Genomic DNA, 27,437 nt, shown 5'->3' with positions numbered 1-27,437 from the left:
GGTTGTGAGACAAGTTGAAATTAGACTAGAAAGTTTCAAATATTTTTAAATCAAAATATTTACAAAGGTAGCTGTTATCTCATATATCACATACCATTTAAAATTCCTCTTGGTAGCCATGATTTCTTCTCAATATCAAATTAAGAAATTTAACAGCTGTGCCTTCTGGAGGATCTGGAGGAAACTTTCAGATCAGAATTTGGGTATGTGTTCAATTCAGTAGACTGTCATCAGTGATATCAACAGATGCCACCAAGTGCCAGTGGCAGACTCACATACATAAGAAAGAAGAAAGCAAAAGAATCAAGGGGGGAAAATAGATATAATGACATTATCTGCTATATATTGCTTCTCCTTGGTGTAAATCTCTAACCACTGAAAATAGGAGTAGAAGGAAGTGAAAAACACATGCTGGTTTTGATTTGGAAATTTAATTTAAACTAAATTTGTCCTTAAAGTTTTGTTTTGAAAAGAAAACAAATTTTAAGTCCTGTCTAGAAGAGAAATGTGTTCATGTGTCAGTTGGGCAAATTCTCAGTTTTCTAAGACATTAATTTAGGAAAGTAAAATTTATTTGGTTACTTGTGGCATTTTCTAATGAGAAGCTTGAGTTTGTTTGAGAGAAGTGTTCAGATAATCCTATGGCCTTTAAAAAGTTTTGACTTTATACTGCCAGGCATCCATATGCTAAAAGGAGAGTTTAACAGTTGTAACTGAGTAGCTTTAACCTGGAGCTTTCTAAGTTGTATCCTATAATGCATCCTGTTTGTGTTGAGAAGTGTAATTCAAAGCACCTGAGAAGGGTCCTGGAGGGTATAGCTTGATAATAGAACTGCTTAAGCTTATTGATATTTAATCCATGGTCTCAGGGTCATACCAGGAGTCCTCAAGCCAATGCTACTTCAAAAAAGGGAGGGCATATTTTGTTACACCAGTTTTGTATCTCAGGCTACCATAGCATCGAAAAACAGACATTTAAATCATGACGTATAGTCAACACACTATAGAATGAAATAGTTGATGATTTTAAACTTTTCTTTCTGTTTTTTTGTGTGTATACAGCAATGAAAACTACTGGATGTAACTTAGATAAGGTAAATATTCTTCCTAATGCTCTGATCACTCCACTCATATCAAGCAGTATGATAAAGAGTGAAGATGTTACTCCAATGGAAGTAACAGCAGAAAAAAGATCTTCCCCTATTTTTAAGGTAAGCTACATTGACTAGTGCCCCACATCTTAACCTAAATATAAAAATTGCTGTATTTTGAGTGGTTTGATTTCTTCACCTCATGTTCATGCTTTTTACTTTCCCTATTTCACATTTGTTTCTCTTTGGAAGCATTAACAAATTGTGCTTTTCATAGTAAATGCTTTTATACTCCAATATAATAGCCTGCAAAGTGACTTTCAATGTATGTTTTTGACAAGGGAAGAATTCATATGTTAGCTAGACCCTGTGGGATGTATGGTATTAACGAAAGTGTCGGTTTGGCATTTTCAAAATTAGAGGCATTTTTATTTCTTTTTTTTGCCCCACTCTTGTCCTGTAACTGCCCAACCTTTTTCGCTTATTTTCCCCTTATAGTGTTACCCACAAAATGTAATCCACAAAATGGAAAATTTTTTTTTAACTTGCTATTAATTCTTTAACCACAGAATTAATGTGTTTTTATTGTCCTAAGCATATCAATAGATGATTATTCTTTCACTTCTTTGTTTGACTATCTTCGCTTATATTTTTAAAATACCCTGTTGACAATCAGGCATACTATCGCTGAGTCACAATAATCTTATACCTATTTTCCAGATAATAATAAAGAGTGGGGAATTGGTCCTGCACATGCATATGTTTTTAGAATAATAATTTTTGAAGTATGTGAGCTCATAATGTTTGTATGTGCATATTATTTGGGAATTTTTATTTTTTAGACTGCAAAGACAGTTGGATCAACTCAACAAACGTTAGAAAACATCTCTAACATAGCAGGAAATGGGTCTTTTTCGTCGTCATCATCTTCCCACTTACCTTCTGAAAATGAAAAGCAGCAGCAGATTCAGCCCAAAGCATACAACCCAGAGAGCCTGACAACCATCCAGACACAGGACATTTCACAGCCTGGCACCTTTCCAGCAGTTTCTGCTTCTAGCCAGCTGTCCAACAGTGATGCACTACTGCAGCAGGCCACACAGTTTCAGACAAGAGACACTCCATCTAGAGAGGTGTTACAGTCAGATGGGACAGTGGTTAATTTGTCACACCTGACTGAGGCGTCACAGCAGCAGCAGCAGCAGTCGCCACTGCAAGAACAAGCACAGACTTTACAGCAGCAGATTTCATCAAATATTTTCCCGTCACCAAATAGTGTGAGTCAGCTACAGAATACCATTCAGCAGCTGCAAGCAGGAAGTTTTACGGGCAGTTCTGCTAGTGGCAGCAGTGGGAATGTTGACTTGGTCCAACAAGTTTTAGAGGCACAGCAACAGTTATCTTCAGTTTTATTTTCTACTCCAGATGGTAATGAGAATGTTCAAGAACAGCTTAGTGCAGACATTTTCCAACAAGTCAGTCAAATTCAAAATAGTGTAAACCCTGGAATGTTTTCCTCAACAGAGCCAGCAGTCCATACCAGACCAGATAATTTAATAGCTGGAAGAGCTGAAAGTGTTCACCCGCAGACTGAAAATACATTGTCTAATCAACAGCAGCAGCAGCAGCAGCAGCAAGTGATGGAATCATCTGCTGCAATGGTGATGGAGATGCAGCAGAGTATGTGCCAGGCAGCTGCCCAGATTCAGTCCGAGTTATTTCCTTCCTCTGCTTCAGCAAATGGAAACCTGCAGCAGTCTCCGGTTTACCAGCAGACCCCTCATATGATGAGTGCGTTATCTACCAGTGAGGACATGCAAATGCAGTGTGAATTGTTTTCTTCTCCTCCTGCAGTTTCTGGGAATGAAACGACTACAACCACCACACAGCAGGTTGCAACCCCTGGCACTCCCATGTTTCAGACATCGAGTTCAGGAGATGGAGAAGAAACCGGAGCACAAACAAAACAGATTCAGAACAGTGTCTTTCAGACCATGGTCCAAATGCAACATAGTGGAGACAGTCAACCTCAAGTTAACCTTTTTTCATCAACAAAAAGTATGATGAGTGTTCAAAGCAGTGGCAGCCAGCAACAAGGTAATGGTTTATTCCAGCAAGGTAATGAGATGATGTCACTCCAATCTGGGAATTTCTTGCAGCAGTCTTCTCATTCACAGGCTCAACTTTTTCATCCTCAAAATCCTATTGCTGATGCTCAGAACCTTTCCCAGGAAACTCAAGGTTCTATTTTTCATAGTCCAAGTCCTATTGTCCACAGCCAGACTTCTACAACCTCCACGGAACAAATGCAGGCTCCAATGTTTCACTCTCAAAGTACCATGGCTGTGCTACAGGGCTCTTCTGTTCCTCAAGACCAGCAGTCAGCCAACATATTTCTTTCCCAGAGTCCAATGAATAATCTTCAAACTAACACAGTGGCCCAAGAAGAACAGATGTCATTTTTTGCAGCTCAGAACTCAATTTCTCCACTTCAGTCAACATCAAACACTGAGCAGCAAGCTGCTTTCCAGCAGCAGCCTCCAATATCACACATCCAGACCCCTATGCTTTCCCAAGAACAGGCACAACCCTCCCAGCAAGGTCTATTTCAGCCTCAGGTGTCCCTGGGCTCCCTTCCTCCTAATCCAATGCCTCAGAACCAGCAAGGAGCAATCTTCCAGTCACAGCACTCAATAGTTGCCATCCAGAGTAGCTCTCCGTCCCAGGAGCAGCAGCAGCAGCAGCAGCAGCAGCAACAGCAACAGCAGCAGCAGAGCATTTTATTCAGCAATCAGAACACCATGGCTACAATGGCGTCTCAGAAGCAACCACCACCAAACATGATGTTCAACCCAAGTCAGAATCCGATGGCTAATCAGGAGCAACAGAACCAGTCAATCTTTCACCAACAAAACAACATGGCCCCCATGAATCAAGAGCAGCAGGCCATGCAATTTCAGAACCAGCCCACAGGTCCTACGCAGTCCGAATCACCACAGACCTCCTTGTTCCATAGCTCTCCTCAGATCCAGCTGGTCCAAGGGTCACCCAGTTCTCAAGAGCAGCAAGTAACTCTCTTCCTCTCTCCAGCATCCATGTCTGCATTGCAGACCAGTATAAACCAACAAGACATGCAGCAGTCTCCTCTTTACTCTCCTCAGAACAACATTCCTGGAATCCAAGGAGCCACATCTTCACCTCAGTCACAGGCCACTTTATTTCACAACACTACAGGAGGCACCATGAGCCAACTGCAGAATTCTCCTGGCTCATCGCAGCAGACTTCAGGAATGTTCTTATTTGGCATTCAGAATAGTAAGAAACTCTTTCTGATTTCTCATTTCTTCAATGTTACTGGTTGAAATGGTCAGATTATTATTATTATTAGAAGGAAACAAAACACTGTGGTTTTAAGAACACAGATTATAATTAGAACTGAGTTTAAGTCCCAATTAGACAACGTGTAGCCTGAGAGATCTTAGACGTGTTATCTGACCATCATGAGCCTCAGTCGCCACATCTGAAATGGTGGTAATACTACAGACTTGACAAGGATATTGGGAGGATTAAATGTGGTAGTGTATATAAATGTATGCGTTTGCCACTTAGAGCTCTATAAACTTAAAAGGAAAATGAAGAATGACAGAAAATATGTTAGCCAGTTAAGTAGTTTCCAAGGAGGTAGAAACTCATCTTTAATGTTTTGTATACCAAGGAAATTATATAGGACTTATAATGATAACTAGGCAAAGTTGTATTTTTATACAGAAAACCAAAGATAAATATCAGTATTGTTTGGTGAAAACTTTTTGGTTGGAGGAGTGGGGAGGGGTGCTGTCAGGTGCCTCACTTTTAGTTCTTTACCGAATGAACACAGTAATGACTTTCTCCCAGCAACTAATAAATATCTTCAAATCTTAACAGAAAGTAACTAATCAGGTAGCTTCTCTATTTTAAATGTCTCTGCAGACTGTAATCAGCTTTTAACCTCTGGACCAGCTGCATTACCAGATCAGTTGATGGCCATAAGTCAGCAAGGCCAACCACAAAATGAGGGCCAGTCACCTGTGACAACACTTCTTTCTCAGCAAATGCCAGAGAATTCTCCACTGGCATCATCTATAAATACCAACCAGAACATTGAAAAGATTGATTTGCTTGTTTCATTGCAAAACCAAGGGAACAACTTGACTGGCTCCTTTTAACTGGATATGTAAGTATTGCATTTTGGCTTCTTTCTTATTGAAAAGCATCAATAAATTTTGATATTCTTAGTAGATTTAGGTTAAGTAATCATACGTTTAGACTCTAATTTTTTAAAATGTGGCTTTCTCACAAGGTGGTATTTTTTTAATCTGAATAAATTAATGAGTGATAGCTTATGGTCGTATTGTTAACACTGGGCATTCCTTCTGGCTCTAAATTTCTTTGCGTTGGAATGACAGAAAATCTGATGTATGTATTGTATATTGGATATAATTGTTTCATTTCGCCCTTATTCAGGAAATAAATATTGAGTCACAAAACTCTGTGGAAGTATAAATATGATAAAGGATCATTTATAGTACTAAAATATATTTTGGGATCATTCAGGGTAACAGGAGCTTTGTAAGTGCTTTCCCTCCCTAGTGAGTTATATTAAATGTTTTCTTTTTTTAGAAATTCCATGAAGACAATCCTGATTCCAAGGTATCCTGAGATCTTGTGATTCCATGAGGATTATTGAACTGTTACTTTAAAAACAAAACAAACTGAAAAACTGTGATTGAGTAAATAGGTAGATTTTACTCTGACTGCAAAAGAGCACACCTGTGCTGCCTGTTGCAGTCATTAGCCACCATTGTTACCATCTTCATCGTTTATATTCCTAATAACAGTGATGACTGAGACTCGATTTGCGTTTCCAGCTGACAGAATTAATTCGCTAATTTCCTAGGCTCCATTTCTTTAAAAGTACAATTCAATTTAAAAGCTGGACTGCTCAGTTATTATTGCTATTAGAAAATAATTCATACTGTTATGTTTACTTTTGTTCATTATTTTCTTTTCTGCATTGTTTTTCGTCAAGTAACAGCTTTTGAAAAAGGAAAATAATAACTTAGGCTGTGATTTGTTTCAACATAAAAGCACAGCTACTGGCCAAAGCGAAGGAATCTTTTTTGTTTTTATGGAAAACCTGAAAGGGTTGCATTCTGGCAAGTAAACTGTATTAAGAGCTCTACACAGATAAGAGGCTTCTTTATTTATCTCAAAGGCAGACAACACACAAACTGGGAACAGCTGGAATGCTATTGATTTTATTTTTCAGAGAATTGTTAATTCTCTTTTTTCTGTTAAGGGGTTTAGCCATAATTGTGCATAGAAAAAGAATTATCTTGCTTTATAAAAAATGAAGGGGATAATATATGGTAAATTATGCTCTGATATCCTCCTATAGTAGTTTAAACTGACAGTAATTTGAGTCTGTTTTCTTCTTAACCCAGTCTTGGGTCAGTGTTCCCTTTTTATATTCACCTACATTTTTCTCCCCTCTTTTCTCACTTTATTTTAGACAATTGATAATATACTCCTAGCTTTGTGACCCTGTAGCAACTTAAAGGAAAAGGCCACTTTGATCTGGGCTAACCCAGCAACTCCTGCAGCACAGGTTGGGGGTGTACCCTTTCGGGAACGAGGGAGCTGATTCCTGAGAAACAAGAAACAATGCATTCCCCCCACCCCCCCATGAACGGTGCTGTTCTGAAGTCTTCAAAATTTTCCCTCCAATAGGAAACTGTATATTTTAATTTTTAAAAAAAGGCAAAGTAAAATTTCTTGAAACATCACTTCTCCCTGAGCTGCAGTGATTGTAATTCACTTGTCACCTCAGTGCTTTACAGTTTGAAGTGGTCACTTATCTGATGGTTCCCACAAGCCTTAGGCTTTACAGGGTCATGTCATTGACTTAAAATGAAGAATTAACTTGTGTTACATCGATAGAGAGCAAAATACCACACTCCAGAACTTGCAGTTGTAGCATTAGTTATACAGTTTTGGGTGTTCTCACCACCCATGGGATGCCTGCTTCTCACTACAACCTGTTGTCTGGACACATGCTTATGTCTTATTTTCCTTTTGGCATGTAGAAAGCTGTTAATACAGTTTAAAGCCAAATTATGTGTGGCTTCTATATGTAGATAAGATGTTTTGGTATTCTTGTCCGTTTCATTTATTTTTTAAATGTACAAAAAATAGCCTGTTAATTGTTTGTTAAAGGCTACTTTTCTGTTTGTTTTTTATTTTTATTCTTTCTATCCTATACATTTAGTTGAACTTAGTGGAATTGTGGTGTTGATTTTGTTTATACAGCCAGATTTCCCCCCCTTTTTGTGATGATATTCCTTGATTCTTTGACTGTCCTCTTCTTCTAACTTGTTTGTTCTCATATATTCTTCCCTCCACCCACAACCTTTCTTTCTTTCTCTCTCTGATTGAGAGGCATTGAATTACGTTTTCAGTAGTACAGGCTTCTTGCCGATATGAAGGGAACTTTTCAGAAAGAGACCTACTATGGGTCATTTAATTTTGAATACAGTTTTCAATCGTTCAAGTTTTGGATGGTTTATATCTAATGTGTGTTTCATTTTTTTGGAAAGCTATATTTTGTATTTAGGAAATGGTATACTATTTTGCTATTTGTACTGAGTGAGTACATTGGCATAAATATAGAAATTTATATATATACATATATATAAACTATTCTTTTTTTGCCACACATTTTTGTGGTAAATTTGTGAGTTTGTCTGATGTTCTACCACAACGTGGCGTCTGATAACAGTGAGGGGGGGGTTTGTTATGTCTTTATTGAGTATTTAAGTATCTTTTGAAACAAATGACCTGTTCATCTGTGGCCATTCCATCAGGCAGTTCCTTGATGTTATTAGTGGGCTAAAGGCAGCTTACTGTGTGTTTGCTGGATCTTTCACTCAGCAAAATGTTAGAGCAAGGAAACCCATCTAGGCAGTTGTGTCAAATGGTGTTTCACAAGAATGAGCCATTCAGTCTTTGCTCACTATGTATTTAATATTTTATTATTGTTGTTATTGTTATTATTAATTGGCTTTCTGTATTCTATGCCTTTTATTTATAAAGACACTAAAAAAAACCATGTTTGTAATTTTAATAACATTTTCCCCATCTTGTAATACCCAGAGCTACTTTATAAATTCTCTGAACTGAAAGCATTTTCTTCAATATATCTCTTCTCTCCCCACCCCATTGGGAAAAATTACCCAGTATAGTTCAGGTTGTGAGAAAGACCAGCCACACAATCCAGTGCTTCAGTTTAAAGTGCAAAATTCAGAGTGTTGACAAATGTCAGAAAGCTTACCCAGCAAGCCTAAAAATAAGTAGACATAAAATACTGTAAGTTTATTTCTGAGTTTTCTGAATTTTTTCTTAAGAGATTATACGGAAGACTCGGGCAATCTTATTCACTGAGTTCTAATTAGAATGTTAACACTGCTCTATGGATGAAGTGGTCGCAAGAAGACTGGCTGTGTGCTGACTTCTGTTGTTTAGCAAGAGGTTTATCACTGTAAAATGCTGATTGCCAATGCCAAGTCACCAGGGACCAATTTTCTGTTTTATAATATCTAAGTTTAGAACAGAACATACACCTGAACTGTAATGGTTTGATTGGATAGAGGCAGAAAACTTAATTTTTATTTTCATAAATTTTGTGGTTATTTACCCAAGGGCTGTGCTATGCTACCATATTCTTACTCAGTAATGATGTTTTGGTTTTCTTTTTAACATTGTTAAATGTTTCTTACCCCTAAAGGTCAATGTTAAGTACAGCATTCTGAATATACAATTTGGTTACAAAAAGTATTTGTCTTCTTATTGAAGAGTTAGCTCAGTGATCAGTGGTTGATACTTGTGCTAACAATGCAGTTTCCAGATTACTGTTACAAGTTAATAGCTACATATAGGAGAGACTCCTTGAACCAGCAAAGGCATCGGAAACACAATTTATTGAATTTATTTATGGCAGAAGGACCTAAATAAATTATGAACCACACATTTTATTCCTTTATATTGTTACATTCAATTGTTCTTACTTTTAGCAACATACAATGCTTGGAGCTTATCTCTGTGTCTGTGTGATTGTGTGTATGTGTTTTATTCTTTATTGTCATTCCATTATATATCCACACCAACATGAGAAAAGATACTTAGGAGTTATATTTTGCTTCTGAGCTTTGTCTTGTTACCTTTGTAATTAGAATATCATGTTGTTATTTAGCCAGTGCAAATCCGTTTTCACCTGTCTCCATAGAATAGCTTTGTAAAGGGCTTTGCTATTGAAGCAGAGGTAATGAGGGACCTTCCTTCTTTCTTTCCTCCTTTCCTTTTGTGTTTTTGTAATATTGTATATGCTATAGCTGGAAATTTCATTATAGTGCATTTCTTGCCTATCAGAAACTCAGTTAATCTGCCTAGGAAAAACAGTGTCCAAGGAAATGAGAAAGAAGTTATATCTGTGTCCCTCTAGAACTAAGGTAATAATTCCTTTTGATTAAGCCATTATAGACACTTGTTTTGGAAAAGTGAAATCTGTTTAGATGCATCAGTAATTAAAGAACAGAATTAAATGCTTTAATAATCAAAGTCTCAAATTCAGCATGGTTTATAAATATTCACTAGGAGTAATTTGAGAATTTTTCATCTTTGTGGTGAACATTTCTCTTCTAATATCTGTTTCCTAATTTATTTTTTCAATGAATTGAAACTTGCATGAGACCTGTTGGCTTTACTCAGCTTCCTGACTGCAGGCTTCATCTCTAACCAAGGCATCCGTGTTGCATCTGCGTACCTTTGGTTATATGGAAGGGACTTCATGAAAGAGAGATGCTATAAATAACTCAGAGCATATGCCCTAGGAGGTGGTTTAGTAGAATCTCATAACATATTAAAAGAGGTTTGTTCTCTGCTTATTTGTGTCACTAGAGCTGAATTGTGGTGATAATGTTTATAGTGTAGTAAATATCAAAGTAATACCAATAGTATCATTTGTGAATTGTCCCAGGGCTCTTAATTACTGCTTTAACCCCCATTTATTTTCATGCCGTTCTAGCTTCATTTATTAATAAAATTCTATTTTTTACTCTACTTTCAGGAAAAATTTTAAATTAATGTTTTATACCTAGATTAAATGTTTTATAGAAAAGTGCCTTTTTACCATGATAGTGCCCCCTTTTTTGTAATTTCATTTTTCACTATTGTCAGAAACACATAAACAAATGATTTTACTAGGTCTCAACTTTCACCTTTGTCATTTAGTCGTTCTTTTCTCCATCTTTTCTTTTCTGATCTAATTGGCTTTATTAAGTGATTCAGGAGTCAGGCAGCATCCTATCTAACAACTAGAAGGGCATTCTGAGGGGTTGTACAAAATGAAAGGTTTGTATAGCTCCATTTTTTGATCACCATAGGAAACAACTTCGTAAGTTTCCAACTCCCTTTGGCATAAGACTAACAAAAGATACATTACTAGAATTGTCCTTTGAAAGAGGGTAAGTAAAAGATTATAGAATTATACTGTTTAGCCTCTGTATAAATTAACAAAATTTGCCTTCATCTCAGCCAACTAATGATAGGTCTTACTTGAATGCTAATGAAAATTTTAGTGTGAGACTCCATGCACACAAATGTGTGTAGTTAAATTTCAGGAAGGAAGTGTTTAAAGCATCTTTTATGACCTTAATTAGATGAATGAAAATAAATCAGAAACACATAGTTTAAGTAAAGGCTGGTAATGTCAAATTTTCAAATGTCAAACTAGACAGGGCCAAGTGATTAATTACAGTCAACTTCTTACCCATCAGAACCTCAGTAATCTATCTATGGCAAATAGTGTTAAAAGAAATGAAGACGTTACAGCTGAGTCCCTTCGGAAGTAAGATAATTCCTTTCAAGCAAATACAGTTGAATTGCGTGTCCATCTGGTTTTTGCTAATTTTGCCCATGTTCCAGCCTCTTAACACAGTGGTGGTGGTGCCTGAAGAAAGGGCCAGCGGCTCAGGATAGTAGTGTTGGGATAGAGCTGCTTTCCCACATGTGAGGATTTCCGTGGCTGTCAGTGCACTGAAGACTGCAAACCTTTATGCAGTATTCTTAATACCTGTTGATAGTATGCACTTGAATCATTCCAAAGAAGTCAAGAATGCTGTACAGTGGTGATTCCTTCTTAATGAATGCATTTAACTATTTAGAATATTTATGCCCCTTATTTTGATTGCAACTCAGTATAAGTATTATGTGACTGTTGTCTAAAATGACTGTATAGTAGGACTTAAGACTTTGAAATGTAACTGACTATAAAGGGAAATGATTACACTTCAGAAAATCATTTTAGAAACATTAAAATATTCAGCTTCCTATTCTATGTTTGACAGTTAAAACCAGCCCTCTTCCTGTATATTTTGTGTCATATACATAGGAACATTAGAGTAAACAGCCTTCAACATATATACCGTGTTTCCCCCAAAATAAGGCCTGGCCGGACAATCAGCTCTAATGCGCCTTTTGGAGCAAAACTTAATATAAGACCCGGTCTTATTTTACTATAATGTAAGACCGGGTCTTACATCAATTTTTGCTCCAAAAGATGCATTAGAGCTGATTGTCCGGCTAGGTCGTATTTTCGGGGAAACACAGTAGTATGTATAAACCAGTGGTTTCAAAATATGGTCATCAGCCCACCAGCCAACATCAGTATCATCTGGGAACTAGTTAGAAATGCAGAATCTTGGACCCTCTCCCAGACTTACCGAATCAGAAACCAGAGTGGGGACCAACATTCTGTGTCATGACAAGCCCCCCCGGTGATTCTGCTGATCGCTTAATGTTTGAGAACCACTGGTTTAGTAAACTATTTACAGTAAGATCTAGAAAGGTGTGTTTCCCCCCCTCATACAGATAGTTTATACATTGTTCTTCATATTAATTCAGCCTAACCTGATTATCCATAATCCTTTATTGGCAATGATAATTTATTCTCAGTACTACTTATGGAAATATAGTATATTTTATGTACATATACAGTTAGTCTAGTTATTAATAATTCAGTTCACTTAGTTTGGCATTTTCCTTCCACTTACTAAGAAGTTTACATTAAGAGACTGATTTAAAGATATAGCGGTGCAATGTTCTATATTTCTTTTAATTGTTATGACATTTAAGTAGCTAATGTAATTGACAGGTGCTAAATTCTCCTGTTTGTTTATAAAATGGGTACATTGTGGGCAGTGATAATAAAAACTTTTTTGTTTCATTGCCTCTTGACCAGCAGACCACAATTTTGGTCTGGCTAGACCAACAATAAGAACAAAATTGTCATTCCTGTATTTATATTTGTATCTGAGATAATTAAAACGGCTGGCTATGTCAACAAAGCACCTTATTTAATTTTTTAGTAGATAAAACTTCTTTAAAAGTAGATTTCTTTGTATGAGATCTGATTCACTAGAGAGACATGTATTATATAATTTGTGCATTTCTCCCTTGTCAATGTATGCATCGTGGTAAATATAAACTAACCACAAGCCAAGTACATGTATTCGTTTTAATCTCCCTGTGTAATTCAGTACCTCCATAATTGTTCTAATCTTCCTCCCACTGTTTACAAATCACCGATTAATTAACTCATGAAAAAAATTAACATTTCAAAATAAAAATAATTGTATACGCTATAAAAATCACCACTGCTTAATACTAGCAGTGGAAATGTAAGTGGCTTACTCTGCAAACTTTGGTGCTGGCAAATATATAGGCAAACTGTTGGGAGATGCTCTAGCTACATTCCTCCTTTCTTGTTCCCTTTCCTTTCTTCCTTATTTGATTGCTTATTATATTCCTGTACCCAAAGCATCCTACCGTGATTCTATTCAAATTCTATTGTAATATCTCTTTTAAAAGCTCCATGTTTAAGCCGCATATCACCCCTACTTACATTTTAGCTGATGAACCTCAGGACAACACACACACACACACACCCATCTCAGATGTTTGAGGGTGGGTTTGGAGTCAGACTTGTGTCCAATAAAGAGCTGTCCTGCCCTGAAGTGTTTATGACTTAAGGGCTGTGAATTGATTCCAGTGACACTGAGCTCATTTCTTTTCATCTATGGAATGTATCTGCTTGCCCTGTTCCCTTATTTGTAACTGATAAGCTCCAAGTATTTGCTACTTTTTTGGACAACTTTTACTTAGTGTTTTTAATAAATATATTACAAATATTTCATTAACCTGTCCTCACGTGGTTTAGCTACCATTCTGCCATTTAAGTTTTTTAAATTGTATTTTATTTGTTTGAGCACACTGATCAACCACTGAACTGCCTTCTTCCATTGTCCTGCAGTGACATAAGGTTACATTTTTGTGTGTATGGCTTTCATAGTTGGGGTTGCAAAGCACTGACACCAGATACTTTCAGTTTGTTCTCCGGGGGAATTTCATTTGCGTCTATGTTTTTAGCTATCTGTGATAACTTGTTAAATATTAAAAAGATATTTTGCTTCTATTGGAACATTTGTATACTCGCAACTATATTTCTGTAAACAGCTGCAGTCAAAAATAAAACATTGAAAGTTTTCATTTTGCGGTGGGTAACTGTCTTTTTTCTCTCTCACTCTGTGGCTGAATTCGTATCCATGAATGTCAGTTTTGAGTCTGTGGCCAAAATTATAAAATCATTAGGAAAAGATGTGAAATACAGAAATATCTTCGAGTAGTTTGTGCCTGCTATTTTGCCAGGTGGTGTACAAAGTGACTTAGTGTGACAGAATTTTTGTTTGCTTTACTTAAAGTGTTTCGTGCTTAGTAAAACAGTAAGACACATGGTAGCAGATCATGTAGTACAGAGGTACTTTTGATGAAAACCAGGTTTCCCCAGCCCTCAGTCCCACATCCAGACGCAGTCTCTGTTTATTCTTTTGGCAGTTATTTGCACCATATATACATCAGTGTTTCCCGGAATGTAACATGTAGCATGTCACTAGTGGTATATAAAATCATTTCAGGTCATATCTGGGTACACATTATTTTAAACATAGTATATTTGTTTTAATTTGCATTAGAAAACATAATTGTGCACACCTGCTAAACTATGGGTAAATTGGAGTCAACTGAAAGAAAATTATTAAATACTAATACAGATGATACATGGATATCATGAACATGATACATAAATAAATGAAGTTTTAGAAGCACCACTTCAGACAGTATTCTTACACCTTCTTATCAAATACTAATGGTGTCTGTTGATTCTATGAAGTGGCTGAATTCTTTAACACATCCAAATGTATACATCTAAATGAGCTGTCACTTTAGGAGGGTGTGTGTGTGTGCGTGTGTGTGTTCAACAATGATGCATTGTTCAAACTATGTTTAAGCATTGTCTGTTGGCGTTTATTGACTTCAACAGCACTGGAAAGGAGTAATAACCAAATGAAATTTAATAAGTATAAATATCAAAAATACTTTGGGTCCAAAAAACAGCATATGTAAGCAAAAGACTGATGATGAGACTACAAGTAGCTGCCAGAGAAGCTGATGCAATCGGGGTAATATAAGTTACACAGTGTCCAGAAGAAGGTAAGTGGTTGTCTTGCTTTACTCCATCCAGGCTGGTAAGAGTACTGCTCTGTCATCTTGTAAGGAGCAAATTCTTAGCAGCCATAGAGTCAGGCCTGTAAGAACTGGAACATCATTTATCCCTTCTCTGGACACGACAGGGATTCTAGAACTAAAAAAGCAGCTACACTTTCTCCTCAGCAACACTTAATGGTCTTGCTCTCAGGAAGAGGTATTGATTGCTACTCTTGTGCTCTGTTTCATGGTGCCATGGCCTCTGCTTCCTCTGAGGTAATACTACAGCATTTCAAAGCATAGCCTCTTGAGTTTGCCTGCCTGGATGGAGTTCTGGCTCCTACACCTATTGTTTAACCTCTCCATTCCTCAATTTCCTTATCTATAAAGTGGAAACAAAAATAGAACCCTCCCCTTAGAGTGGGTGCAAGAATTAAGTAAATTAATCTGTGTAAAACTACTTGGTTCCTGGCACATATAAATGCCGAATAGTGTACCTTGTGTTAGTATTACTAGTCCTGATACTACTCTGCTCTTCTGTCTCTCGTGTACAAGATCCCATATCCTTTTGTCTTTTCAAAGACGTATTCCTTTAATTATCTCCTTTCTCCAACATCATCACCTTTTCTCTCTAAGAGTCCTCCCCGCTGGCATATAAATGTCCCTTACTCTTTAAAAAATCAAATAAATAACTTTCTTTGACCATACGCCCCTACACACTATTTCCACAGCTCTCCTGTCAAACCCATTGCAATTAAACTTTCATCACACCACTCTACTGAAATAGTTGTTGTCAAAACCACCAGTGGCCTCCACATGGCTACATCCAGAGGTCAATTCTCAGGCCTTTCTTCTGTGGCAGATCAGCAGTATTTGCCACATTTGATCACTCCTTCCTTGAAATACTTTCTTCACTTGGCTTTCAGGACATCAGCCTTCCTGCTTCACTGGCCACTCTTTCTCCTTCTTTCCTTCTTGACCTCCTATGATTGGAGAGCCCTAGATCCCGATCATCAGATCTATTCTCTATCATAACTTAATTCCTAGGTGTTCTTGTCCGATCTCGTTGCTTTATATACCGGGGGTGTCAAAAAAAATGTATACACATGGCTTGTATTTTCATTTTTTGTTATCAGTATATGTTATTACAATTTTAATAGTTTTTCCCTTAAAATGTGTATACATTTTTTGGGCACCCTCTGTATTATCCACATGTGGAAGATTCCCAAATGTGTATATCCCTAGCCATACTTTCTCCCTGACTCCAGGTTCCTGTGATCCCGCTGCCCACGTGACAGCTTCACTTGGTTGTCTTAATGGACGTCTCAAACATAGCATGTCTGAAGTAAATTTTGATTCCACCCTTCCAAACACCTACACCTGCTCCCAATACTCTTTCCAGATTCTTCCTCAACTTAGCAAACGGAATGTCTACTCTTACAATTGCATGAGCCAAAATACCTTTTAAGGTTTTTAAAATCTGACCTAGATTCAATCCATCATCAAATCCTGCTGTTCTGATCTTTGAAATATATCTAGAATCCCAACAACTTCTCAACACATCTATTGCTATCACCCTGATCGCAAAACATGTGTTGCCTAGATTGTCACAGCAGCTTCCCAACGATTCTCCCTGCTTCCATCATTGTCCCTTATACTTGATTCCTCACATACCAGGCAGAATTAAATATGTCAGATTATGTTACACCACTACTCCAAACCCTGCAGTGACTTCCTATCTTTACATCCTTACTGTGCTTCTAAGGCCCTATGTGATCTGATCCCAGCTATGTGACCTCTCCCTCTCTTCCTTTCTCTGCTTTAGTAACTTCTTTCTCTTCCTCAAACATACTGAGCACGCTCTTGCCTCAGAGGTTGGTACTCACGTAACTCCTGCCTGGAGTGCTCTTCCTTCAGATATCTACATGTCTCATTCTGTCACTTTGTTAGGTCTTTACTCAAATGCAGTCTTATCAGAGGGGTTTTTCTTGATCACTGTCTATAAAACAAGACTCTTTGTAGCCCATCGCTCACCCTCCTAGTCAGCTTTCTCTTCCTAGCATTGATCACCACTTGACATTATTTGTTCATCTTGTTCTTCTCTAGGATGCAAACTCCATGAGGGCAGGAACTTAATTTTGTTCATTGCTGTATTCCTAGTCCATTGATTGGATAAATCTGAACAAATCAGGCAAATCAGAATAAATACTGCCCTTGGCATTTGTTTACTGCATTCTGTTTTTCTTGATGTCTACACCACTCTCTTGGATCTCTTTAAATGTCCTTTAAGTTCCCTGAGAGGATCTTCATCAGTTGTTCCATTACCATTCAGTATGAGGCAGACCTGTTGGGCATACTCTGAAGCCAAGTCCCCTTATAAGCTTCTGGCCATAATTTATTACTGAATCCTCTCACCCTGTTTCCCCAGTAGATTCCACTTTTCTCTGAATGCCTCTTTCACCAGCTTCACTGAAACCAATGAGTGTGGGTCTATTTGGTAGAAACGGGTTTTATTTCATTTGGAACTTTCAGAAATTTACACAAAATTGCAGTAAGGATGAAGGCAAAAGAAAATATTTCCAAACTGAAGCACTAAGCCATCTGTCATTGTGGTTATTGCAGAGGGAAATAATACCCAGTGCCGGTGGGCATCTAGCACATGAGGTTCTCCGGCCTGACGCCATCATTTCCTTGGCAGGTACAAAGCTATTCCGTTTCAGGCAACCTTGCTTTGCATCATTTCTTGTGTTTTCTTCCAGTGCACCACAAGAGGGCAGATTTCATCATATTCTTGAGTTATACCAACAGTGGGTGGAGCTGCACTTCAGCAGTTTAAATGGGAAGTTAGAATATCATGCCAGAATTGTTTACCAAAGTGAATGAAACTCTAGGCTTACAGTTTTATCCCAAAAGGGACCATGGGACCAAAACATCTTTAAAAGGAAAGTTGTCGGTTTAGTAATGATACAGAAAAAACCTGCATGGAAGGCTGTTTTTAAGTATTGAGGATACTATTTCTTTTTTTAAAAAAGCAACATTTTTTTGTTCTGTTTTGTTTTCCCCCCTCCTGTTTCTGCCTCCCCCCTTCGCCCCCACTTTGGTTCAAGCCGTTGTTTCTCAGTCTAGTTGTGTAGGACACAGCTCCCTGGCCCACGCTGGTATGAGCCTTGCGCTCCCCCAGCTGAGGCAGTCGGTTGTTGGTCGTCGGTCGGCTGCAGTGGCTCATGGCAGTTCTTGCTGGCTGCCGACCGTGAGGCACACGGTAGCCCGCGGCAGCTCATGCCAACCTCCGGCTGCTCACGGCAGCCCAGCTCCAGGGAGAGCTGTTATTCACAATATTAGCTGTAGAGGGCACAGCTCATTGGCCCATGTGGGACTCGAACCGGCAACCTTGGTGTTAGAAGCACGGCGCTCCAACCACCTGAGCCACCGGGCCAGCCCTATTTCCTTTCTTGAATTCATTCACTGTAGCAGATGTATATAGATGTGTTGTTTTATTTCTGCAGACTTTAAATTAGAAGATTGAGGTAAAGACTTTTATTAGCTTTTCATTTCAAGGTATGTGTGTACTGTATACAAACAACAAAGTTGAAAAAGTAACACTCATATTAGGCGTATTAGTCACTGTATAGTAATTAAAACCAACATATATCATAAGCACAGATTACTAACTACAACACAAGTCCCTTAGGTCAGACAAGCTCAGTCATTTTATCCTCTGGGCAATTCTCTTCTGCCATAAACCACAGAGAAGTAGTTAAAAGAAAAATAGATCATTGAAGAAAGAGTTGGATGCTTTCCAGCCAGATTTAGCCCTAAAAATGTATCCCTAAAAGGAGGAATTACGTTACGTAGAGGACTTTGGAGAATATTGCCTGGCTTCTTTCTATACCTTTCCCTGCTTTACATCTTACATGGCTCTTGAGCTGAATCAGATTTTGCCATGATAGCAATTGTAAAACTCAGTTATGTTTAATAAAACTCCAAAAATGTATGACTGCAGTCTATTCTTTCTCCTATTCATTCTTCATGGAAAAAGAAAAACACAAATCTTAAAAACTAAAGCAAATCATGGAAGCCTGAAAAATAAACCTAGATTTAGCTACATTTTAGAAGGAAATCAAGTCTTGTGACTCTTATTCTCTGGCTTTGATCTGGTTGTCAGCCGGGATGGGCTTGCCCAAGTGATGGCCCACAGAGAGGCCAGATTTCTTGTTTTTCTGCTCTTCCTGCACCTCCTTTTTCATTAAGAATCCAGCCTGGAAGTTTAGGTCAAAGAAACTACTTGGAACAAAATAGAGTGGAGTCTCATCCCAGATATTCTCCAGGCGTTTCTTCCATCCTTCCAGGATCTGAATTCGGGCATCCGCGGGAATGTGCCCAACACTATATGTCAGTTGAGGTTCCAAGACTTGGAAGCCACAGAAATGCAGAGTTCCACTCTGGGGATACACACAAAGGACACAGGTGAGTCACAGGGCAAACCCTGTACAGCTTGTACCATCTGCAAACAACAGCAGTTCTTTGGGGCTTCACAGTAAGGCACTGATACAGAGGTCTGAGGCACTCTGGAGAATCAGCTCAGAGCTGTACTCTCTCACCTTTGCTCTCCAGACCTGGTTGTTACCTAGCTTAGCCTATTCAGTTCTGTTCTTCGTATAAATAAAACCTTGAAACTATGCCAGCCAGTCAGGCATCCTCTGCCAAAGGTGCCAGGAGTTATTACCTAGGGGAGAGTTTCAGCTTCTTGGCAGCTGGCTCTCTTACCAAGGCAAGCAGATGTGCATTTCTCTGCCTCCCTATATAACTAGATGAGTCTTATTGTTTATTCTCCAATATTCATATTAATTCTCCAGTATTATAAGTGGCGACCTCATTTGTTCTCTCTCCAACCCTCTTCCTTAGAAAAGATTATCTTGAAAGTCCAGCGACCACCAAAAAGCATACGTCAGACTTCAGTTTTATTAGCTGAACTAAATCATTTCCTAAATTTGGGGGAACTAATATCTGTGAGGCTGTAGCAGCAACTTGGAGAATGACAGGATTGGACAGAGATGTCAGTTATCTAGAAAGAATCAGACCACGTAGCTACACATATCTAGGGGATACCTGCCCCAGTCCTTGGTCAGGAGAGAGTGGCGTGTGGACACGTACACACGGCTTATTCTGTAAGCACAGGGGCCTGAGAACACAGGTAAGTCGTAAAAGGAAGCTCTCTGTAGTTCTGAGTCATTACTAGGCTTTCACCTCAGGTCTGTTTTCAGTTGCTATCTCGAGGATTTGGGACCCCACCGAAAACTCAACTCATTAATCCCCCAGGAAGTTCATTGAAAATGAGGTACCTGAATTGGCCAGAGAATGATATTCATGTCCCCGTGGATACCCTGCAGAGAGTACATGGAGCCGCTGCCACCAGTGGTGACGGAGAGTACTGCCTTCTTATTCTGTAAAAGAAAAGTCATTACCCTCCACGCTCTGTGGTAGCAGGAAGCTAATGACACAGCCCCAGGGAAAAGAGCACACACTCCACCCATCTGTTTCTGCTACTTCACATATTGGCCACACAGGATGACTCTGCAGAAGTACCAGCCTGGAAGATGGTACAACAGACAGGTAAGCAGGGCCAGCCAAGGATTCCACACTCTTGGGCATGGTAAACCAGGTGAAGGTTGTCATGGAAATGCAAAACCAGGGTTGACTGCTGATGCCTAGGTAGAGTTATTGTTTATTGTTTTATTCTGTCTCCCCATAGTGCTAGGCATGTGTTTAGGCATGTAATCTAGAAGGTCTCAGAATGTTTCTTGTGTAGTATTTGGGTCCCTGGAAATGAAGACAAACTGTTTCTTTTTACGATGGAAAATTTCAAACATGAAGAGAAAATGGTACAGTTGACCCTTGAACAATGCAGGGGTTAGGGGCACCCTCCCCCCCACGCATAGTTGAAAATCCACGTATAAATTTTGATTCCCCAGAATTGAACTGCTAACAGCCTACTGTTGACTAGACGACTTACTGATAACATAAACAGTCAATTAACACATATTTTGTATGTTATATGTATTATGTACTATGTTCTTATAATAAAGTAAGCTAGAGAAGAGAAAACGTTAAGAAAATACACTTACAGTATTTATTGAAAATAGCCACATATAAGTGGACCCATGCAGTTCAAACCTATGTTGTGCCAGAGTCACCTATATCATGAGGCATCCACCACCCAGCTTCAACTCTCAGTATTTTGCCATTCTAGTTTTATCTAATCCCCTTGCCCCCTTTTTTTCCTGGAGTATTTTAAAGCAAATCCTAAACGACATGTCAAAATAACTATTTAAACTTTATTATGCATCTCTCCCAAAGGGACCTGGAGCCTGATCTTAGTATCTAATTGTGCTCAAAACTCTGCCTCAGACAGAATCCACCCAGAACCCAGCTAGAAAAAGCAGAACCGTCCACCTACCCGGAAAGGTCCCTTGTCATACATGGCAGCATACGTATAAGCAAACTCCCCGGTAAGCACTCGCTCAAACCAGCCTTTGAGGATAGCAGGGGTTCCAAACCACTGCAGTGGGAACTGTGGGACAGATGACAATGGGGTCAGATCAGGAACAGCCCCCGCACAGGAGAAGGCTGAGGGTCTGAGCTGCTGCCCATGACCTTCCCAAGGGGCAAACCTTTCTTCAGGCTTTTGTCATTGCTTCTGGAGGAGTTACGCTGTTTCCCTGAAAATAAGACCTAGCCGGACCGTCAGCTCTAATGCGTCTTTTGGAGCAAAAATTAATATAAGACCCAGTATTATATTATTTTATTTTATAATATTATATTGTATTATTATATTATGTCACGCTGCACCTTTGAAGTAACTACCTTTGTTTATAGAGAATGCAGTAAAGGGGGTAAGTGATTTTCTAAGCTCACAGACATAGCTAATTAGCTGACAGGTCCAGGACAATAAGAATTCAAATTTCCCAACACCCCTTCTGATGTCCTGCCACACCTGAAAAATCACAAGGTCTGCAGCTTCCAGCTTCTTTTGTTCAGCCACAATATCTAGGCTCAGACGGCCGTCTTTATAAGCTAGAACGGACTCGGCAGGATACTTAAAGTTCTCAGGGTCCTTTGGTTTACCTGCAGAGAGGAAAAAGAGAGGCTGAGGCCATGGGGCCAAGGCAGGACCAGAGAACCCACAGGCGAGAAGTTCGGCAAAGACCTAATTAAAGGGGGGAGCTGCTCCTACCTGTGATGTCCTTTCTGGAGATGACAGGATTGAAGTTCATGGCGTACAGGTCCGACACAGTGACCTCCCATCCTTTCCCCTTCAAAGCTTCTACAGCAGCCTCCTTCATGGCATAGTTAAAGGACGTCCTCTCTTCATGAGCCAGTACAATCAGCGCTTTTCTGGCTATTTAGACACACACAAAGCACATGGAGAAAATCAGTTACCAACCAGCAAAGCTTCAGCTACGGGGGAGTTCAAGTGGGATCTACAAGGGAAGAGGTGGCTTTGTTAGACATCAGGTTATGCAACCCAGCCATTGCAGCCGGAAATAGATATTTATTCTTAAAAGTACCAAAGGAGGCATTTTAACTCAGTGGGGAAACAGTGGCTAATTTAATCAATGGTTTTGGCATACTTAATCAGCCACCTGCACGAAAATAAAATTATCCCCTTAGAAAATTAACATAAGGTGTTAGAAGTCAGTATAGTGGTTACCCTTGTCGGGGCAGGGTAGGGCACAGGAGGGGTGCCCCCCTTTTGGGGTGCTGGTAATGTTCTCTGTCTTGATCTGGGTGTTGATCACATAAGTGTGTGCTTAACTTGTGAAAATTTACTTAGAACTTGTACATTTTTCCACGTGTCTATTGTAATCAAAAGTTTTTGTTTTTAACTATCCACTAACACACCACATATAGCAATAGTTTACTAGCAGATTAAAGATCTAAATTTTTAAAAAATTAAACTATTAGGATAGTATGGGAGGAAAGGGAGAATTTGTATAACCTCAGGATAAAGAACACTTTTAAAGAAAGACTAGAGATTCAGAAATCATGAAGGAAAAGCTTGACAGATAAAGCCACATAAAAATAAAAAATTTGTATTTACTAAAAGGCAACATAAACAGAGACAAAAGACAACCAGCCAGGAGACGTTATCCCCACCTCTTACCACAAAGAGTTAAAATCCCAAAGAATGCCTACAAATAATTAGAAGACAGATGATGCAACAGAAAAACAAGTCAAGGATATGGACACACTCTTCACGGAGGAGAAAATGCAAATGACAAAAAGTGAGAAGGTGCCCCACCTGGCCTGTCATAAGAAAGCAAATTAAAATGAGATATTATTTACCTATCAGATTGGAAAACAATTTAAGACATCAAGTGCTACCAAGATTGCAGGAAAACTGACACATCATTGCCAGTGGGAATATAAATTGCCTCAACTTTGGGGAAAATAATCAGGCTGAATCTCTTAAAATTTTACAGGCACATAAATCTTTGCTCTAGCTGTCCAATCTGGGGGAATCTGTTCTGTAGACTAAAAGCATCGGGATACAAGGACGTATGAGCAAGGATGTGTAATGTACCATTCTTTTCACTGGCAAAAATTAGATACAAGCCAATTGTCTATTTATGGGGGGTATTTGAATAAATTACGATATGTACATACTACAGAATATTATGCTGTTAACAATGAGTTAACTATTCACAGTGACCCAGAAAGATATCTATGATATATTGTTATAAGATAAAATGAAGTGAATGTGACTCCATTTTTATAAAAAACAAAGAAAGTACATACATGTAGGTAGATTTGCAGTATATTCATAAGGGGGAAAAACATGTGGAATGATCATATGAAACTATTAATAGTTTTCTTAGATAAGTCAGAGATGGCAAGAGGGTAGAGGCAGGAAAGATGAACTTTTTCTTGGACCTCCTCGCTATTAATAAAGTTGTTAGAATAAGCATACTTTACTTTCTCAATAACAGCATTTAATGGGTGCTCAGCATGTGCTAGGCAGCGCTCTAAGTGCTTTGTATTCCTTTTCAATTGTCATGGCAACTCTATGAGGCAGATGCAATTAATATCCCCGTATTATGGATGAGAAAACTGAGGCACAGAAAAGTTAAGCAAGTTACTACCTAAGTTTACATAGTAAGTGGTGAAGCTGGAATAACAAAGGTATACAGATGTAGGTAAGTCCATGCCACAATGTGGAAGGAGTGCCAGAGACAGCAAACTAACCACCACCATTTCTCCTAATAATTGGTGCCACTGTTTCCTGCATTGCTGCTAACTTTTAACAGGGGTGACTGGGTTGAGCTGGGAGAGAAAGCACCTGCAACTTTTTTGTCTTGTCTGAAGAAAATTAATGCAGAAAGGCACATTTACCGTGTTTCCCCGAAAATAATACCAGGTCCTATATTAATTTTTGCTCCAAAAGACGCATTAGGGCTTATGTTCAGGGGATGTCATCCTGAAAAATCATGCTAGGGCTTATTTTCCGGTTAGGTCTTATTTTTGGGTAAACACGGTAAGTGTGCTTTCATTTCTCTGCCTGCCTTAACCACACCTGGCAGAGGCAGCTCCTAGTAGGTTAAATTCAGCCAGGTGCAAGCTTCAGGCCCCTCCCTACACACCAAAAGAGAGGATTTCCAAGCTTGGTCCTAGTGTTTCTGACTCTATAAACTGATTTGGTGGAATGTAAGTTTGATGAGGATTTCAATACTAGAGAAGCGATGTATCTGCTTCACAAAGGCCTGGGAAGAGGGAAAGGAATTCCTGAGGCTGTCTCAACAAATGCCCACCGCCTTTCTTAGCAACTCAAGGACTTAACACTACTGGAAGAAAGGTGAGTACAGTAAGCTCTGACATGCATTTGCTTTGTGATCTACTCTCGCATTAGTTATATCAATGTTTGCTGAATATGCTTTATCAATTTTTATTCTCTTGGCTTACTTGTTATCATTTACTTCTCACCAATATTAACAAGCATTTCCTAAGCAGTAAAACATAAAGGTGCTTCCCAGAAAATGAGAAAGTTCTGATAGCTATGCCTTGCTTTCGAGGAGCTCACCATCTACTAGCTATAGGCATGCCTGTTACCTTAAAGGGGGGTGGGGGGGAGAGAGAGAGAGAGAGAGAGAGAAGAAAAAAACAAAGACGAGACACAAACAGAAAGAATATATTTGCAAGAAATACAACTAACAAAGTCTAATATCCAGAATATATTAATTCCTAAAAACAACCCAGTATAAAAATGGTCAATGGTTATGACTAGGCAATTAACAGAGCATTCACTTGCAATTACCTGACAGGCACGCTTATTTGCCAGAGGTAAGGGATAAATCAGATTTATTACCCAACCTAATAATACCCTGAGTCACTTATTTCTGGGTCATTTTTTCATGGACAAACCTGAGTTTTTCAGACTTGAAGGGTTCAATTTCCCTTTGTGCCACTTAATGAGCTACATGACAAGTTAAACTTTCTCAGAATTTACCTGAAAAGAGGGGGTAGACACATACACAAATAACTAATGGCATTAGCCTGATAGGAAGGAGAGGCAAGGGACAAAGTCCCGCAGAGGAAAACTGTTTACTTTAGGGCTGGCCAATGAGGAAAAACCTTCTGAAGGAGCTGCCACTGGAACTGAGTCTTGAAAGACAAATGCGATTATCAGTACCTATAGCTTAAGATTCTTTTCTGCATCTCATGCGTGTCATTTACTTATCTGCTAGAAGTGACCGTATCCAATACGTGAGTACATTTTGTTAACGTTTGTCTCTCGGCACTGGTTCACTTTCAGATCTCAGTCCTGAAAGCCCTCATTCCTTCCCCACCATTCTGTGTTTTCTATTTCCACTCCAAGTCCACACCAGCCAACTTTTCTTTCTCCCTTTGAAGTGCACATGTTCTCTCTAGTCCATCCTCCCAGCCTCTCTGCCATGGTGTTTATTGAACACGTACTATGCACAGGCCCTGCTCTGGGCCTTTGGGCTATGCCAGACACAAAGCTTTCTCTTCGCGGAAAGTACACTCTGGTGGCTGAAGCATCCTGACTGTCCCTTGGGAGCTGACCTATGTCCTCCTCTGCTGTGCTGACATTCTTACAATTCTCAGGCCAGTCTGAAACCAGGAGTTTTCACTCATCTTCCAGATTAAACTCTACTCTGTCAACCTGCAGTTTCATTGATGACCAACATAGAACAACATAACGACAAAAAAAGATAAAGCTGGCAGAGAAAAAAAGGGATTGTGGTACATCGCTTTGATGTAAAGTGTGTCTACATATCTTTAACAGTAAAATGTATATTACCCACATGATTGTTTTGTCAGGAAGAATAAGCAACCAAGGAAAACCTGTTTAATATATAAGGGCAGGCCCTCGAATCCATTCCCTACATCCTGCTTCTGCTCTCTGGGCTCACCAGATTCCTCAAGGAATGTGCGTGACAGATACATCTGTTAGTTGCAAACAAATGCTTTGGATGCTTCAGTTAACCTAAGATTTGGTTAGCTGGGTACAGGTAATACTATTTATAGAAGTCCCAAATCTTCCCACTTTCCCTCAATGCCCCTCCTTTATTTGATCTAAGTTACACATAAATACTGAACATTTTGTAGCTGTGTCTTTTCAGAAGGCAGAACTAGGTGCAGAGGGAAGGAAATTACAAAAGGGTTGAATTCTGCCCTCATTGAGGAAACAGCTTTCTAAATGATAGCGCTGTCCAATCTCACTCAGAGTGAGGCTCTCTGGGAAACAGGGCTCTCGGCCTCTCCAGGTGTGTTAGAGGCCATTCATGCATCAGATAAAGTTGTGGTGACATCTATGGTCCCACCAGGTTGATGGCGGAGAGGGGAGGCTCTGTCCCTCGAAGTGGACCCAATAACCAGATCAGGTGTCCCCAATCCAAGGGCTACAATCGTAAAGGTCTCCTGGGCAGGCAGCCTGGGTCTGGGTCTAGACTGTCCAACAACTAGTGGAAGCAGCAGCTTCGCCAGCTCCATCCGTCCAGATCATTGTTTTACTGCAGAAGCTGGGAATCCACATTTCTAAGTGAAATCACTTACATTAATTAAAAATATTGGCAACTTATTCCAAAATGATTTAAATACTATAAGGCGTGGGACAGTGGGCCACATCAGTACAGTGGGCCAGATGTGGCCTTTGACGCCAGTTTCCGATCTGTTCTGCAGGGAGTCTTTAGCTTCCAAGGTCAAGTCTGTCCTAAACATCCACCCGAATTTGTCGGGGTGGGGTAGAAACAGGAGCTCCCCTGTCCTGAGGCCTCATCAGGACTCATCCTGAGACCCTAATGCCTTCACTTTTCCCGTTTTGAGTCAAGGAAGAAAACGGCCGAGCCCTTCCAGGCTTGCGTGCGCTGCAAGCCCCAGCAGAGGCACTCACCAGCCATGGGTCCCGCGGTGCGCTGATTGGCTGGATTGCTGTGGTCCGGCAACTGTGGCGGGGCCGAGGTTTTGGGAGCCTTGCGGTGCTGCCTGCTGAGCTCTGGCGGCTTTATACCTGGCCTGGCCCCTCCCGGCCCACAGGAGCCTGGTGGCCAGCAAAGGCGGAGCCGGCCACCCGAGCCCTGGGGCACAGGGCGGAGCTCGCTGTGGCGGCAGTTCCAAGAAGGAAGGGTTGTCTGGGGCGTGGAATGGGTACACCCCAGACTTGGAATACAGGTTTCCTGTGAGGGTGAGAGGGCA

General features: G+C 39.6%; 2 protein-coding genes across 7 annotated transcripts in view; one reads left to right on the top strand and one right to left on the bottom strand.

Moving 5' to 3' along the window:
• NFAT5 (nuclear factor of activated T cells 5) overlaps positions 1-13,730 on the top strand; it is a 102,507-nt gene extending 88,777 nt beyond the window's left edge. For all 6 annotated transcript variants that reach the window (XM_019756983.2, XM_019756977.2, XM_074314657.1 and 3 more), the window contains 4 exons: positions 1,063-1,211; positions 1,934-4,406; positions 5,061-5,304; positions 5,751-13,730. In XM_019756983.2, the coding sequence (XP_019612542.2) occupies positions 1,063-1,211; positions 1,934-4,406; positions 5,061-5,296 (2,858 nt within the window). In that variant the 3' untranslated portion in view covers positions 5,297-5,304; positions 5,751-13,730. The remainder of the gene's footprint in view (positions 1-1,062; positions 1,212-1,933; positions 4,407-5,060; positions 5,305-5,750) is intronic.
• A 4,470-nt stretch (positions 13,731-18,200) lies between these two features.
• NQO1 (NAD(P)H quinone dehydrogenase 1) lies at positions 18,201-27,437 on the bottom strand. The gene is made up of 6 exons (XM_019757021.2): positions 27,136-27,437; positions 21,958-22,122; positions 21,718-21,848; positions 21,181-21,294; positions 20,066-20,167; positions 18,201-19,165 (listed from the first exon to the last, which is right to left on the bottom strand). The coding sequence occupies exons 1-6, from the start codon at positions 27,140-27,142 to the stop codon at positions 18,860-18,862; spliced, it is 825 nt and encodes a 274-aa protein (XP_019612580.1). The 5' UTR covers positions 27,143-27,437; the 3' UTR covers positions 18,201-18,859.

Source organism: Rhinolophus sinicus, linkage group LG11, assembly GCF_036562045.2.
Source record: "Rhinolophus sinicus isolate RSC01 linkage group LG11, ASM3656204v1, whole genome shotgun sequence".
In the NCBI taxonomy this organism is placed as follows: Eukaryota; Metazoa; Chordata; class Mammalia; order Chiroptera; family Rhinolophidae; genus Rhinolophus; species Rhinolophus sinicus.
Note: the sequence above shows the minus strand (reverse complement) of the source record. Positions and strands in the feature narration are given on the sequence as shown.